General features: G+C 42.1%; 1 protein-coding gene across 2 annotated transcripts in view; it reads right to left on the bottom strand.

The window, feature by feature from the left end:
* Positions 1 to 38: 38 nt before the first annotated feature.
* The window catches only part of ppp1r16b.S (protein phosphatase 1 regulatory subunit 16B S homeolog), a 31,756-nt gene continuing 14,962 nt past the window's right edge, over positions 39 to 16,832 (bottom strand). The window contains exons 3-11 of one of the 2 annotated variants that reach the window (XM_018238414.2): positions 10,640 to 10,710; positions 9,521 to 9,666; positions 8,234 to 8,337; positions 7,149 to 7,273; positions 5,055 to 5,180; positions 4,331 to 4,406; positions 3,991 to 4,120; positions 3,567 to 3,753; positions 39 to 1,851 (exon numbers count right to left, since the gene is read on the bottom strand). In XM_018238414.2, the coding sequence (XP_018093903.1) occupies positions 1,396 to 1,851; positions 3,567 to 3,753; positions 3,991 to 4,120; positions 4,331 to 4,406; positions 5,055 to 5,180; positions 7,149 to 7,273; positions 8,234 to 8,337; positions 9,521 to 9,666; positions 10,640 to 10,710 (1,421 nt within the window). In that variant the 3' untranslated portion in view covers positions 39 to 1,395. The remainder of the gene's footprint in view (positions 1,852 to 3,566; positions 3,754 to 3,990; positions 4,121 to 4,330; positions 4,407 to 5,054; positions 5,181 to 7,148; positions 7,274 to 8,233; positions 8,338 to 9,520; positions 9,667 to 10,639; positions 10,711 to 16,832) is intronic. The other variant, XM_018238415.2, reaches the window with a different exon arrangement.

Below are 16,832 nucleotides of genomic sequence, written 5' to 3'. Positions count from 1 at the left end.
AGAAACACCATTAACAAATGGAAAAATTACACATTGACTCTCCTTAAAATTATCTTTATTATAAAAGGAGCTTGGAAAGTCAATACATTGAACCTGTAAAATGTTTAAGAGGAGTGGCTGATTATCACTGGGTACACAGCACCAGACAATACCATTGTAACTCAGTATCACACCCACTCTCTGCCTATAAACAAGATTTATTGCCTTGAAGTGCACTGCTTTGCACACAGTGTGCTCTGAACACATTACAGGCACCCAGCTCTGGGTCCCACTGTACGGCACATAACCAGTAATCAGTGTTTGCGGTAGTGAGCAAAAATGCAGGGGCTGGGGAGGAAGAATATTTCCTGGTACCCTTGTCATTATCATTACTTAACAGCAGTAGTCCTAATTAGCTTTTTGGCAGTTATTCTAGTGACTAGTCATAAACTCAGTATGAGAGCCAACATTCCACCAAACAAAGCAGGATACTTTTATCAACATTGACTATGCTGCTGCCTGCAGGTGCCTGTGGCTGGTTAAACAGAGAACGAGGAGATAGGGAAGCGTTACTGAAGCACACTAAACAGAAGCACTAAACTTTAAATATTTAAATATATAAAATATGAACCTCTGATACAGCCAAAAATAAGTCAAGGTTGCAGTAAATTAGACGGTGTTCCCTTGTAGGCATTTAATGAACAGAACCAACAGACCAATTGCCTTTTTTTCTGTTGTCAAACACTGTTGCTTTGTGCCTAGGATACTCAGTTGAGATTATGGGCAGACGCACCTGACCACTAAGGACCATTGTGTACTGGCCACCCTATGGCTTCTTATGGAGAACTAGTCACAATTTGACTTCCAACAATCCCCATAAATAAGTATAGCAAATGCTCAGTCTATGGCAGACACTGGAGCAACAGGTTGGCAAGGCCGAGTAACACCAAACCAAGTGTTTTCAGCAGTGCCCACGTATGCGCATTGTGCCGTTACAACTGTCCAACTATTGTGAATAAACAGTTCATCATCAGATCTATAACACTTGGAGTATTTACACACCCATACATTCACACTGCAGTACCTGTACGCAAATATATAGCTTTGTGGATGTACATTGCTGCGTATACACAGATATAAACAGTCCTACATTTACAGCTACAGATCCTGTACAAGTATACATTACATAGGGTATGTACACCCAGATTTGTGTACAGAAGAGGAACTTGTAAAACTCTGTATAATCTGGTGAGGCATCTATATACAGCTCAGTATATACAAGCATACGTGACTTTCTATGTACAGATATACATGAAACAGGCATGCATTGCTCTGTGTGGCAACAAGTGCTCTTTGCTATACGTTTGGCACTTGCACATTGTTTCAAAACATTCTCTTGAAGCCATGGCCTCCGGTTTAGGATATCCGACAGCAATGCAATATTCTGGTTTCCTCCTCTTCCTCCATGGGAGATTTTAACCTCAGAATGGGAGGATCCCCGCTGGTTGGAGTATAGTAAACAGACCCCCCATTTGAGCACCAGGGAGGTGTCCCGGGGCTGTTATAATCTAATGCTGTGAGTCTCTGCAAGTCACTATTGTTCTTAATCAGCAGTCTCCCCTGTTTAGCTGCTGACCTTTGCCTTTTCAGTTCAGACAGAGTTAAGGGGGCTTGGTCCAGAATGCTACTCCAAAGGGGGCTTCCAGTATAGCAGGGGAGGGAGTGGCTGGTGTTACCGTTTGAAACTGGCGTTGGCACTTGGATATCAGGCAATAGAGAAGGGCAGTAGCAGGAAGGCAGAGGAGGGCAGAATCCATTCCGGAACTGGGATTCAGATGGACCCAGTGTTTGCTCACAATCCAGAGAAGCCTGCTGTTTAGAAGATTAAGAAAAACATTAGTGCGGCTACAGCATGGGGTCGCAACTCAACTGCTAACCTTACTTTCCTTAGATTGTAAGCTCTTGTGAGCAGGGCTTATAAGGCTTATTCTGTAAGCCTTCTAAGTCACCTAGTTGTAGTACTCACCCACGGATATTGTACAAAAAAGCTTCTCTGACCCCTTGTAACATGAGTAGTTTTATCTGACTTACCTAATGATGCCATGTAAACATTGCTGTGGCACAGATAAAAAAGCCATTGGGCCAATGAATGTAGACCTGGCCCCTCCAGACCATGTAAGCAGCTCTCTAGCCCCTGTATGTGGTCCTTCCCAACAGCCTGCTAGACATCCAATGGGTAAGATTGAAAATCCTGTCCTGAGTGATGACCACAATGGCACACTCATGTGAGGCTCCTAAGTCACTGGGGCCAATGATCGGATCAGGAAGATTTGGCACAGCGCATGGGGCAATGTTCAAGTTCATTAGGTCTTTATATGCAAGTCCAGCTTTAAAATTTAGTGTGGGACGTTCTACAATCCATGACACTAAAGGATATTTCATTTAGCTACCTGCGGGCTGGGCAAAATAGGGCATATCTAATCATTGGTCCCCAAGGATTTTAACACCTGCATATTTCTCAGCCAGATACTGGTTGGACTTGCAGTCTCAAGCTCCTCATACACTGGTTGATGAGTTGCCAGCTTGGTCTGGGGGGCTGTCAGCAACTTTTATGAGCACATGTACTGTATGGTGAGCTTTACCCTTCTCTAAAGGTATCTGATAAAAGAATAAACTAGATTTCTGTAAACCCTACTTCTCCTAATGACAACTGTCAAGATTGGGTGCCTTTAATTGAGAAAGAAGTGGCAACAGTACTCTAAGGCGGCCAATCATGTTTGGCATTTTGTTCTGAAAGCCTGAGACAGATAGTATAGTCAAAAAGGGTGATGTCACGCCTACTGCATGACACTTGGCAATGCTGGAAATGTATTTCTTGAAATGTTTAGTGTAGCATATAGGCATAGTACAAAGGCCCCTTTTTATCTCAAACAGCCTTTCAATCCAATAGATACAGCTGTGATTTCATTACTGCATGCACTGCCAAGATAATTTAAAGGGCAAGTTCTAGAAAATATCAGTTGTACTTATACACCTCAAAAAACTTTGACTTCAATACTTCGCCAACTTAAACCTGCCGAAGTGCTATGTTAGCCTATGGGGACCTGGCAGAGCATATTTCTAAGTTTTTGGGTATCGAAGGAAAATCATATGATCGTATGATAAAATTGTTCGAAGCGTATGATTCGAAGTACGATCGGAGTACGATCGTACTACGATCGGAATACGATCGTACAATGAATAAAATCCTCCGACTTCGAATTTGAATGTCGGAGGATTCTATTTGATGGTCGAATTCCAAAGTATTTTCCACTTCGAAATTTGACCCTTGATAAATCTGCCCCAGAGTCTTAACTGGGTCATGTCTTTCTTCTGAAATTGGTTGGACAAATGAGCTGCTGCTCTATAAATGCAGAGACAAAGCTGATTGATCTGAGACAAACTGCAGTATTGCAGTTGGTCTATTGCATTCCTTTGGGAAAAGCCATTCTTTTCCACTAAAGATTAATGTTGTTTTTGACTCTTACCAGAACCCTATTTGTTTTCTGGTTATTCAGATGCTTATTCTTAGTCATTGCTTGAGTTACCTGCTGTATTTCAGGGCTGCTCTCTTCCTCGTCCTGGGTGCCCTCCGTGTTCCCTGAAGATACCAAGCACTGCCACACCACTGCCTCCTTCTCATATTCTCTTCTATACAGGTTGTTTCTCTCTGACAGGCTGGCACGCCGCACCACTTTACTGGTTGGAGACACACAGAGAGGGTAAGAGAAGGTGCTGATAGGAAGAAATGGAAACCAATAAAGAAATCATGGTAAGGGCATCAGATTTTAAAATGTCATCTGCTTTCATATGGCATTGGCCATTTCCTCTTATCTAACCTATAACTATCTACAGGTTAGGGGGCAGGGGCTGTGTCTCAACTATTTACTCTCCCATCCTTCCTATGCCTGCTGATCTCACAAGACTCTCTCCATTTACTACCCCCCTGTGATGCCTTTGTTGTATACTGACCCGTGGCTCCCAGTGCTGGAACTCCTGCGGCTCAGAGAGGACTTGTTCTTCAGCTGAGACTTCATAATGATATCATGTTTGTGCTTCAGTTCGAGAAGCAAAGAGCGAAGTTCCTCATCCTCGCACAGATCTGCCACAGGGGTACACAGGCAAAGTTAAGCCCAAATGGAAAGGTGCAAAGAGGACGAAACAATAAATGAGACAGGAAAATGAGACATAAAGTCACAAGACAAACATTACACTGCAAAGGATCTAACTGACCAGAGGATAATTTAAGGAGTAAAGAGGTGTCCTCCTACCTCCTAGAGATAAAGGAGACAGAGAGAGTGACCTGACTCACCAAGAGGTGTCTCATCCAGGGCTGTTTTAGCGCTGAGACTGGCACCGTGCGACACTAAGACCTCTGCTACATAGATCTAAGGAAAGGATTAAAGAGATTTGGAAATTAAGCGTGTACCAACCACACAATGGTACTAGCAGAGGAAAGTTAGGACTACTACCCTTTGATCTGCAAACCATTAATTGCCATGTAAACATTATCTTGGCAAATAATAATTTAATTTGAATCTCTCAGGAGAGAATCCTCCTTCAATGTTTTTAAAACAAAACTCAAAGACTACCTCTGGGAGCACCTGGATAACACCTGAACTGGCACTTATATAACAGTGTAACAAACTGTAACCCACAGCACCTTAATACCCCTCTGAATTGTGTCTGTATGTTACCCTCCCATTTAGACTGTAAGCCCTACGGGGTAGGGTCCTCTAGCCTTTTGTTTCCTTGACACTGAGCACTTAATCTGCATTGTAATTATATTTTATATTTATGTGAATTGTATTCTAATAATGCACTTATTGTTACTTTTTATTCCAATGACCCCTTGTTTGTTACTACTAATTTATTGTTTTGTTGTACAGTGCTTTGCCCTCAAGGAGCGCTTTACAAATAAAAATATACATACATACATACATGCATACAATTTTAACTCTGTCAGCTACTACATGTATTAATATAATATTCATATAATAGTCTTGCTAAGAATACAAGAACCAGAAACATCTTACCTGGCCCCAAAAGGCTGCAGCATGTAGAGGTTCCCACTCATCTGGATCTCTCACATCAACGTGGGCCCCATTCTCCAAAAGCATCTCAGCCACCTCTGCAAAGCCACGAGACGCTGCTATATGGAGCTGAGGTGAGAAGATAAGGCTTGAAACCTTTTCTATTCATGCAAGGGCAGAAACAAACAGCCAAAAGCAGATACATCTTTCAGAGGATTGTACTTGCAATGCACAACCACAAGGTGGAGATAATTGCCTACTTTTAAAAAGCCCCTAGCAAGTCCTAATTCAGAAGACCAATTATCCTACAAAGTTTAGTGTAAATTCAGTAATGTGTTTAACAGCCAAATTTCACAATGCCACTCCACAAAGCATCTATGGGTATGAAGTGCAGCAAACTTTACAGTGTTTACTGGGGATAAAAGCAGACACTGCACTGTGCTTGGGTCAATTATTTGCTGTGTGTACTCTATACTGAGAGATTACCACTAGACCCCAGTTCCTATCTTTAAAGGGATACTGTCATGGGAAAAAACATTTTTTTCAAAATGAATCGGTTAATAGTGCTCCTCTAGCAGAATTTTGCGCTGAATCCATTTCTCAAAAAAGCAAACTGATTTTTTTATATTCAATTTTGAAATCTGACATGGGGCTAGACATATTGTCAATTTCCCAGCTGCCCCAAGTCATGTGACTTGTGCTCTGATAAACTTCAATAACTCTTTACTGCTGTACTGCAAGTTGGAGTGATATCACCCCCCCAGCAGCCAAACAAAAGAACAACGGGAAGATAACCAGATAATAGCTCCCTAACACAAGATAACAGCTGCCTGGTAGATCTAAGAACAACACTCAATAGTAAAAACCCATGTCCCACTGAGACTCCTTCAGTTACATTGAGAAGGAAAAACAGCAGCCTGCCAGAAAGCATTTCTCTCCTAAAGTGCAGGCACAAGTCACATGACCTGGGGCAGCTGGGAAATTGACAAAATGTCTAGCCCCATATCAGATTTCAAAATTGGATATAAAAAAATCTGTTTGCTTTTTTGAGAAATGGATTTCAGTGCAGAATTCTGCTGGAGTAGCACTATTAACTAATTTGTTTTGAAAAAAACGTGTTTTCCGATGACAGGATCCCTTAAAGGAGTTTATCCTGTTTTAAAGATGTTATAAGCAAGGATAATCTATACACATTAAAAAGCATTAATGGTCAGGGCCCCTTTAAAAGTAAAAAAAAAAAATCATTGGCGCCAGGGTCCAACATAAAAATTTAAAAAAAACCATTGGTGGTCAGGCCCCCCTACAAGTTCAAAAAAATAATTGGTGACCAGGGCACCCCTATCAGTTAAAAAAAACATTGGTGCAAGGGCCCCCCATAAAAGTTTTTAAAATACATTGGTGGCCATGACCCCCCCTTCAAAAGAAACATTGGCTTCGGCTCTGTTCGCAGCTTGGGTGCTTCAGTCCTTCGGCTGTTCAGGACTTCATCGGTTCGGCACGGCTTCATCGCTGTCAAAGGGGGTCCGGCTATTTGAAAAGTTGAGCACAGCCAGCCCTTCTTTAGGCCGGGTACAACAGTACCCCCTGTGCCCCACTGATGGCAGCCCTGGCTAGAGGTGGAGAATATAATTCCCTATTGTGATAGGTCATTTGGGATATACCAAAGGGCTGTCACACACTGTAGGAAGAAACCTGTTGTCTGCCAGTGCTTTATGTACATTCCTCTTTGCCATATCACCAGAGGAAATTATGTTGGGCTCTATAGGCTTATATTTGCATTTAGTAATAGACATGGCTGGCATTAATACAGAGGGCAGTGCGTTGCAGAGCTTGAGTTTAAAGACAGGTCGCAACACTGGCAAGCACAGGTACTTCTAAAAATATGTATAAAGTAGTTAAATTAGGTAACAATGGTATTCCCAATGTATTTAAAGTCAAAGTCACAGTCAAAGTAAACTTTACTGTCATCTCAGCAGTATATGCATACACAGTAAGACGAGACAACGTCTCTCCAGCTAATACAGATTGCACCCACTTTTAGTTATAGACAATATTGGTGTAAGCCACCAGCTTCCCATGCCCAGTTTCACAACTCACCAGTGTGGCTCCTTGGTTATCTGATCTGTTCAGATCCTGTCCAGTTGCCACCACAGCCCTTATGTCATTCAGCATGTGACGCTCCGGTGCTTGACGAGCTTCATTAATCATTTCCTGTGTAATACCTACAAACATACAAGCAATGGTTGTCTTCAACTCCATTATGGATCATGTATAAAGGTAAAGAAAAACTAAAATATATCTTTTTGCACCATGTACCATGCACTAGATAGATAGATAGATAGATAGATAGATAGATAGATAGAAATGTAAATTGCTGTTCAGGGGGATTTAATATAAAATAGCAAGAAGCAATTGGAAGTGGTAAGAATGAGTTTCATATCAACTTACTATCAAGGTATGGAAACTCTGATAGTGTATAATATAAATGTACACGAGTGAACATGGTGCATGGAAAGTTATTAGTGAACACATTTTGCTGAGCTTGCAGTATGGAAAGTTTGATGTTCATGATCGTGGGCATTATCTTATACTGGCCTGTTACAAAGATAAAAAAAAATTGTGTTTCCCCTTATAGGTTACTAGAGGTGAAATGAAATCGAACTGTCCCTTAAAGCAAGAATTTTGCAGTCTATTCATTTTTTTTTTTTTAAAGACAGTGCATGTAATGACATGGGCATGCACAGGCCAATCATAGCTTATTTGCCCATGTATGGGGTCAAACCGATGGTGTACCAGTTTCAAACTGGATAACAGGAAAACTCCTGCTGAGCCCAGATGTCAGTGGGCCCTCCTGCTCATTCGCCCACATGTCTTGTATGCCTGTACAAATTCCATTCCCTATTTCTATATGAGGACAATGAGAAGGGATAGATTTAATATAATGTAAGGTGAAGTGATTAAGAGAATAAAGAAGAGTGAAGAGAGAAGCAAACATTGTTTAGTGAGTGTGCTTCTTGTGAAAGATTTTTTAGTGGGCCCCTAGCAACTCTGACATTCGATATACCCAACCAATACCCATCCCAACTAGGGATCCTCCAAGAGCCAATGGCTTATGAGAGGATGCTGGGAGCTGTAGTGCTATTTAATGTGAGCATCTCAAGCCTTGCCCAGTTGGCTCTCACCTCGGTATGTCAGGCAGCTTTCAATAACGTCCAGTGTGGCTTCATCCTCGCACAGATCATACGCCATATTCCCATCAGCATTCACCGCAAGAAGGTCAGCGCCACTGCAATAATCAGTGGTGGTTGTGAGTATATGTGCATTGATCAGTTATTCTGTGTGATCTCATACTGTTAGTGTGCAATATTAATCATTATTCACTAATTATTCTCAGAAAGCGCCTACCATCATGTCTGCATGCAGATATACAGCAGGTGACAAACCCTATGCTCCCTCCATGCTCCCCAACCATTGGCAATTACTTTCAACTCTTGTGTGCATTATTTCCCCTTGCCTCCCAACATACCCTTCCCACTGTAGTAACTAGAACTAAATTGCATGGGATTACCATCATACACTGCCGCTAGCTTCTGGGAGTAATCCCTGCAGTCTGGGATCTCCTACCCACCTCTTATTGCCTTGTCCTGCAATGATACCCATGCTGTTTGTTGGTATATTCTTCAATATTTAATGCAACACAATGGGGGGCGCTAGGTTTATGGCTTTTTAGCTACTACCTACTGTTGCTGGGGGGCTACTTTAGCTTTAGAGCAAGTTACTGTACCCACATTTCTTTCATGGGCGTTCTGTCTACAATGCCTCCTGGTGCATAATGACAGAACATGTTGGGAACACGGAGGTTTTCCTAGGCCCACACGAGAACATACTACTGTAAGTGGGTTTAAAGGAACAGTAACACCAAAATATGAAAGTCTTTTAAAGAAATGAAAATATAGTGTACTGTTGTGCTGCACTGCTACAACTGGGGTGTTTGCTACAGAAACTCTACTATAGTTTATATAAATAAGCTGCTGCGTAGTGTCATGGGGGGCAGCCATTTCCAAGCTGAAAAAAGAGAAAAGGCACAGGATACCCAGTAGATAACAGATAAGCTCTGTAGTATACAATGGGATTCTTCAGAACTTATCTGTTATCTACTGTGTATCCTGTGCTTGAATGGCTGCCCCCATGGCTACACAGCAGCTTGTTTATATAATCTATAGTAGTGTTTCTGATGCAAACACACCAGTTTTACCAGTGCAGGGCAACAGCACATTATACTGTTGTGCCTTTACAACACTTTTAATTTTTTAGTGTAACTGGTCCTTTAACAGGTTCAGAGAACCATATCTTGCTGTAGTTTGGGAATAAGGTAAAGGCAACCATTGTGCATCTAGCACTGCATGGCTGTACATGGGTAGGTAAGGATGAGCACACCACAGTCTATACTGTTGCATAGTATCACTTACTGCTGAATCAGGATGCGCACCAGGTTAGTGTGCCCACAAGTGGCAGCAGCATGGAGAGGGGTCCAGAGCTCATTGTCTGTAACATTCACATTAGAACCATGTGACAGGAGCAGCTTCAGCAGATCCTCATAGTTATCTATGCAGCACTATGGGGGGTAGAGGGGGAGAATGAGTGACAGGTGAGAGTGAGGGGGAGAGGGCATGCTATTTGAATAAGAGGTGGGGGGGAACAGGTTGTGTTACACTAAGGTGCAGATTTATCAAGGGTCGAAGTGAAAATTCGAAGTAAAAAAATTCGGATTTCGAGCTATTTTTGTGTATTTCGACTATCGAATGGGCCAAAATTCGATCAGAATTTGAAAAAAATGTGACTATTCGAATATCTTAATTTATCATGTACTGTCTCCTTAAAACTTCGACCATTCGCCATCTTAAACCCGCCGAATTGCTGTTTTAGCCTATGGGGGACCTCCTAGAACCCATTCGGTGGACTTTGAAAAATCGAAGTTTTTTGGGGCAAATACTTCGATTCGAATTCGATCAAATGCGCTAAACCTTCCATTCGAATGATTCGAAATACAGCCTATTCACCCAAAGTTAAAAACTTCGACTTTTTTTTTTAAATAAATTTAGATTGGTTTTTTTTATTCAAATTTCGAAAGTTATGGGAGTTAAAAGAAAACTCCCGTTACTTCAAAATTCGACCCTTGATAAATCTGTCCCCATGACATGTTATGAGTAGAGTGCTACAAATAGACAGATGCACAGTGTGTCATCAGCAACAGACAGCGGGGGAGAGGTGTGACGTTATATAAGAAACAAAATAAATGTGTCATTTTGTTCACAAAGAATGTCCCCACAATCCTGTACCCAATTCAGAGGCCAGTGCACAGCTGAATCTTCCACATCTGAATGGGGGGGGGGGGGTGCAAGGCCAGACGGCCAGTTGGTAGCACTAAGAACATTTGTTCATACAGAGAACAATGTGGGAGAAGTGGAATGTGCCATTTCTTGCTGTCTGCCCACTGAATGAGGCTTTAACACACTCATTTAACCTTCCCAGGGAAAGAGGATCATAGGGAACCCAGAACACAATAAACACAAAGGCTGCATCTGTACCTGGTGCAGGACGGTCAGTCCATCTTCATTATTGAGGTTGGGGTCCACATTGTTTTGAAGGAGCGACCGAACTGGGGTGGGGGGGGGGACAAAGGGAGAAATCTTTAGTGCCATTTTATCTATTATTCCCTTATTGTAAAGGAATTAGGGTACACGGACGTTTTCGGATCGCGCCACAACAAAACGCCAGCGTCAAATCACATGCAACGGAAATAGGGTAAGTGAATGCATTGTCGGATGAAGTTGCAGCGTCTGCATCCGACAGTTGTGTCGCGTCAGATCAATGCTGCGACTTCATCCGACATTTCCATCTCTTACCTTATTTCCGTCGCATAAGTTTTGACGCTGGTGTTTTGTTGCAGAGCGTCGGATCGCGCCGAAAACGTCCGTGTAGTCCTACCCTTAGACTGACCTTTTATAAACTGCCATTTAAAATGCAGCATTTAGGGGTTATTTATCTGATTTGTGTGATTTTTTTCGGATTTTTCGCTTGAAAACCATGAAATCTTCAGATTATTGTACGAAACCCAGCGCAGATCAGGATATCTTCAAAATGTCAATGAGACATCTGCCATTGATTTCTACATGATCTCGGCAGGTCTGAGTTGGAGTACTTTTTTATTCTGACTTTTTAACACCATCGGAGTTTAATAAATAACGAAAAAAATCTAGTTTTTTTTTTCTAGGAACAAATTGTGTTTTTGCCTTTAAAAGTCCAACCAGAAAAAATGAACTTTAATAAATAACACCGCTTAAAAATGGACTTTAATAAATAACACCCCTTAAAGGGCACCTGTTGGGTAAAAATTCCGGTTGGGGATAACAGTAGTTTTTTTTAAAAAAAAAAAAAATTCCCCCCCGCCAGTGCCGGTCACTCGCATGCGCATAATATGCAATTTGTGGCACATTTTTATTATGTGCATGCGAGCGACACAACATGGATTCCCCGATCAGAGGTACAATGATTTTAATGTTTGACTCAGAGACGGAAGGCCCAGCCCCCACTTCTCCCAAGCACAGATCTGGTGCTCAGCTCTTACCCAAACCCGCCAGCTCCGGTTCTTAACAAACAGCATAACAAGCTCTGTCAAGGTTTATTGGTACAAAAATAGCTATGTGTCCTTGTGGCTTATTAACCCCTTTCCTGCTGCTGGGCAATGTGCAAGGAATAGTGACCTGGCACTCCTGTCCTTCCTAATCACTTGCTGGTGCCTTAGGGGTCTATACCCCATTTGTTATCTGCACCTTGCAGAAATACAACACCCAGCGCCAGCTGTTGGATGGTACTAGGAGTGTAGGCATATAAAGTGTTAATGAAACACTCCCCGATTCCCATTAATCTCCGTTGAAGCACAAGGTTTTTGAAGTGCACAGGTGGGAAGTGGAATGGTTAAACCAGTGTGTCTTTGAGATTTCCAGGCATCTATCACATAGAAAAGTGCATTCACCGGCAAGTCTTCAAATATCAAGGCGTCATTAACATCATTCCCTGCCCCAGCGGAGCTGACAATCTCTTTCACAGTTAGTCAGTTTTAGCAGGAACCAATTACCTGCCTGTACGTTTTTGAAGTGTGGTTGAACATACAAGAATATACAAAAACCTTAAAGGGATACTGTCATGGGGAAAACATTTTTTTTTCAAAATGAATCAGTTAATAGTTCTGCTCCAGCAGAATTCTGCACTGAAATCCATTTCTCAATACAGCAAACAAATTTTTTTATATTCAATTTTGAAATCTGACATGGGGCTAGCCCCCTGGTCATGTGACTTGTGCCTGCACTTTAGGAGAGAAATGCTTTTTGGCAGGCGGCTGTTTTTCCTTCTCAATGTAACTGAATGTGTCTCAGTTGGACATGGGTTTTTACTATTGAGTGTTGTTCTTAGATCTACTAGGCAGCTGTTATCTTGTGTTAGGGAGCTGCCATCTGATTACCTTCCCATTGTTCTTTTGTTTGGCTGCTGGGGGGGGGTAAATGGAGGGGGTGAGATCACTCCAACTTGCAGTACAGCAGTAAAGAGTGATTGAAGTTTATCAGAGCACAAGTCACATGACTTGGGGCAGCTGGGAAATTGACAATATGTCTAGCCCCATGTCAGATTTCAAAATTGAATATAAAAAAAATCGGTTTGCTCTTTTGAGAAATGGATTTCAGTGCAGAATTCTGCTGGAGCAGCACTATTAACTGATTCATTTTGAAAAATTTTTTTTTTCCCATGACAGCATCCCTTTAAGTGCCCTGGATGGAACTGAACCCAGTATAAAGTACAGAGGGGCATGATAATACAGTAATTGAAAAAGGAGGGTGTCTAACCTGCTTCTGCTGAACTACGACTCTTAGATGGAAAAACAAATGCCACGTTTACCTGTAAAGGCAAAGGATGCCTCTGTATCAAGGGTTTGGTTCTTGATTCAAGATTTTTTTTGCAAGATGTGGATTCAGCTGAATGAAACTGAACCCATACGCGGGCCGATAAAAGCTGCCGACAGACCCAGTCAGCAGCTTATCAGCCCGTGTGTAGAGCTCTCGGACGGGCTTTCCCGATCAATATGTAGCCGAAAGTCAGCCAGATGTTGATCGGGCAGGGTATAAAATCCCATCGGATCACAGCCACATCATTTCTTTGATGTGGTCCCACGATCCGACCGCCCTTATTGCCTCCACTCTTATCTAGGGCCCACGATCGGATCAGCCCGATATTGCCCACCTCAATGTGGGCATATTGGGAAGAGATCCGCTCGTTTGGCGATCTCCCTGTGTAAGGCCATGGGACATGGGCTGTTTTGACTGCCCTCCACCAGAGAACAGCACTGAAAACTGCCCTCCATCTGCCACTGCTTCTAATGATCTTAATAGAAAATGCCCTGGCAGACTCACACACAAGGAGCAGTAATGGGGGGGATGAATGTAGAGCCAAAACCCTCAGTGTGTGCAATGACCGTGAATCTCATTCATGCCTAAGGGCTCTTACACACGGGCGATTTTACATGTGCTTCCCTGCGTTGCGCTTTCTTCCGATCAGCCGCAGGGGAGCGCATGAGTAGGCACACTCAATTATTGTCAAGGGGGCTGTACTCACACAGACGCATGTAAGCACCAAATGCAGGTGAGATGCAGCATGTTGCATTTCACCAGCGTTCGGCGCATAAATGCGACTGTGTAAGTACAGCCCCCTTGACAATAATTGAGTGCGTCTACTCCTGCGCTCCCCTGCAGGTGAACGGAAGAAATCGCAATCACAGGTATAACCGCCCATGTATAAGAGCCCTAATACTACACATGGGGCAGCATCTGCACAACACATTGGGGCAAATTCACTAAAGTGCGAAGCGCCTAACGCTAGCGCAAATTCGCCAGCGTGACGTCATTTCGTTACTTCGCCGATTTACTAACGGGTGCTGGCGTAAATTCGCTAGCGAAGTGTTCCTACTCTAGCGCTACTTCGCACCCTTACGCCAGGCGAAGTTGCACTATGACGAAGGGACGTAACTACGGTAATTCACTAACTTGCAACTTTTTACTGAACGTTACCTCTTGCGCCAGACTTGCCTTCGCCACCTTAGACCAGGCGAAGTGCAATAGAGTAGATAGGGATTGCTTCAAAAAAAGTTAAAATTTTTTCTAAATCCCAAAAAACGCTGGTGTCTTTTCCTTTTTTAAGGGTGATAGGCTGAAAAAGATTGTACATTTTTTTGGGGTACCCTCCTTCCCCCCTACATTTCCTAACATAAGGCACCTAAACTATACAGTGGCCACATGTATAGGGCAAAATAACAACTCTATTTTATTTTATGAAGCTTTCGCAGGCTTGTGTAGTGTAATGTATTTGCTGCTACATATACGTCCATTGTACTTTTTTTTGCCGAATGCAAATTAGGCATCGCTAGTGTAATTGCGCTTTCCTTGACGAATTAACGCTAGAGCAACTTCGCTACCTTTCACCTCCCTGAGTGCAACTTTGGATTTTAGTGAATTAGCGGCGTCCTGGCGAAACTTCGCCTGGCAAAGTGTGGCGAAGCCTGTGCTAGCGCAACGCAGGTTAGTGAATTTGCCCCAATTGTGTGACATCAGCCTGTTCAACCAGATCTTCTAAGGAAGATCTGGTATTTGGCTGATCCCTACTACATGTCAAGGCTGACGCTTTCAAGGTTTTTAACCCAAGCCAGAAGTCATATTTACGCAGAATTATCTTAGGTTTCTGTTACAGAATGCAATTACAGGCTAGAAATGCAAAGGATATAATGTATAGGTGTGCCATTGTTTTTACAAGGTTTTTATAGGGTTTAATAAGACACAAGCCAATTCTGGAGGTTACAGCCCTGATATAACCTTTTATTTGTTGCTCTGTATGGTGCAACCTCCGACTGCAAGTTATAATGAGCTCTGTGTCATAATTATATTGTTTGGCAAGTCATTCTTTTTTGTGTTACCATATAAACCTGCTTGCTCTCATATTGTATATGTTATTTTATAAATTGGTTTGGTTATCCTGTTGAATATTATATCAATTAGGGATGCAACGAATCGACTATTTGGGATTTGGCCGAATCCCTGATTCCTTCATGAAAGATTCCTAATACTGAACTGAATTCTAATTTGTGTATGCAAATTGCAATTTGCATATGCAAATTAGGAGCAGGAAAGGCGGGGAATGGAGAAAAAAATGGTATTTTCTAGTTTTGTGACAAAAAGTCACATGATATGCAAAATAGGATTCGGTTTGGCCAGATGCAAAGATTCGGCCGGATCCGAGCCCCGAATCGAATCCTGGAATCAGTGCATCCCTAATATCAATTGGCTTGTGCAGCTCTGTATGATATTGTCCTCCTCTGAAGGTTATTAAATTGGTTTGGTGTTTTATAAGATTTTTTTTGCATAACTATATTATTTTTGCATCCCTCCACCTGATTTTCAATTGTTCTTTATATCTGCCCCTGATATATTACTGTTGTTTAATAAGATACAAGACAATTCTGGAGGTTACAGCCCTGATATAACCTTTTATTTTTTGCTCTGTATGGTGCAACCTTCCACTGCAAAGTTATAATGAGCTCTGTGTCATAATTATATCACTTGGCAAGTCATCCTTTTTTTGTGTTACCAAATAAACCTGCTGTGTATGTTATTATATAAATTGGTTTGTTACCCTGTTGAATATTATATCAATTATCAATCCTCAGGTGCACAGAAAATATGACCCTGCCTGAGATTATACTGGTATGGCACCTGTTATCCAGAATGTTCTGGACCTGGGGTTTTCCAGATAACTTCTGTAATTTGGATCTTCATACCTTTAGTCTACTAAAAAATCATTTAAACATTAAATAAACCCAATTTTGCTTCCTATGAGGATCAATTATATCTTTGGATCAAGTACAATGAACTGTTTTATTATTATAGAGAAAAAGGAAATAATTTTTAAATATTTGGAGTCCATAAAATGGAGTCAATGGGAGATGGCCTTTCTGTAATTTGACGTTTTCTGGATAACGGGTTTCTGGATAACGTATCGCATACCTGTACTAGTTTTCAGATCCCCACCTTGATATTGTATTACGCTTTGTATATATTCTGATAATATATTGCCCTTTGTATTCCTTACCCTGATATTATATTGCTCCTTTTGTATATTTCCCTGATATTATATTCATTCCCTTCTTCTGACTTTTACTGCTTGCTATATCTTTCCCTGATATCGTACTCAACATTTCTATTGCATTTATATTACCTCCTGATTTTACATAGCAATTTATAACATTATTCTGCTCTTTCTAAATCTTCCCTTGATATTTCAAAGCTCTTCATAGTCCACTTCTGAAATTCTATACAGCTGTTTAAAGGAGAAGGAAACCCCCTGGGCGCAAAACCCCTCCCCCCTCCCCTGTGTTGCCCCCCCCTCCCCCATCCCCACAGGCCTACCTGTCCCCCTGGGCAAATGGCCCTAACTTGTTACTCACCCCTCTGCGCAGGTCCTGTCCACGGAGTTCACAGTCGCCATCTTCTCCCACGCGCGTCTTCTTCCTGCTCTGACTGGCGTCTTCTGGCGCATGCGCAGTAGGAACAGTTACCGGTACGGCTCTACTGTGCATGCGCCGAATGTCATGAAGTTTTCCGATTTCACTTTGTGACATTCGGCGCATGCGCAGTAGAGCCGTACCGGTAACTGAGGGGTGAGTAACACGTTAGGGGCATT

This window comes from Xenopus laevis, chromosome 9_10S (genome assembly GCF_017654675.1).
Source record: "Xenopus laevis strain J_2021 chromosome 9_10S, Xenopus_laevis_v10.1, whole genome shotgun sequence".
In the NCBI taxonomy this organism is placed as follows: Eukaryota; Metazoa; Chordata; class Amphibia; order Anura; family Pipidae; genus Xenopus; species Xenopus laevis.
Note: the sequence above shows the minus strand (reverse complement) of the source record. Positions and strands in the feature narration are given on the sequence as shown.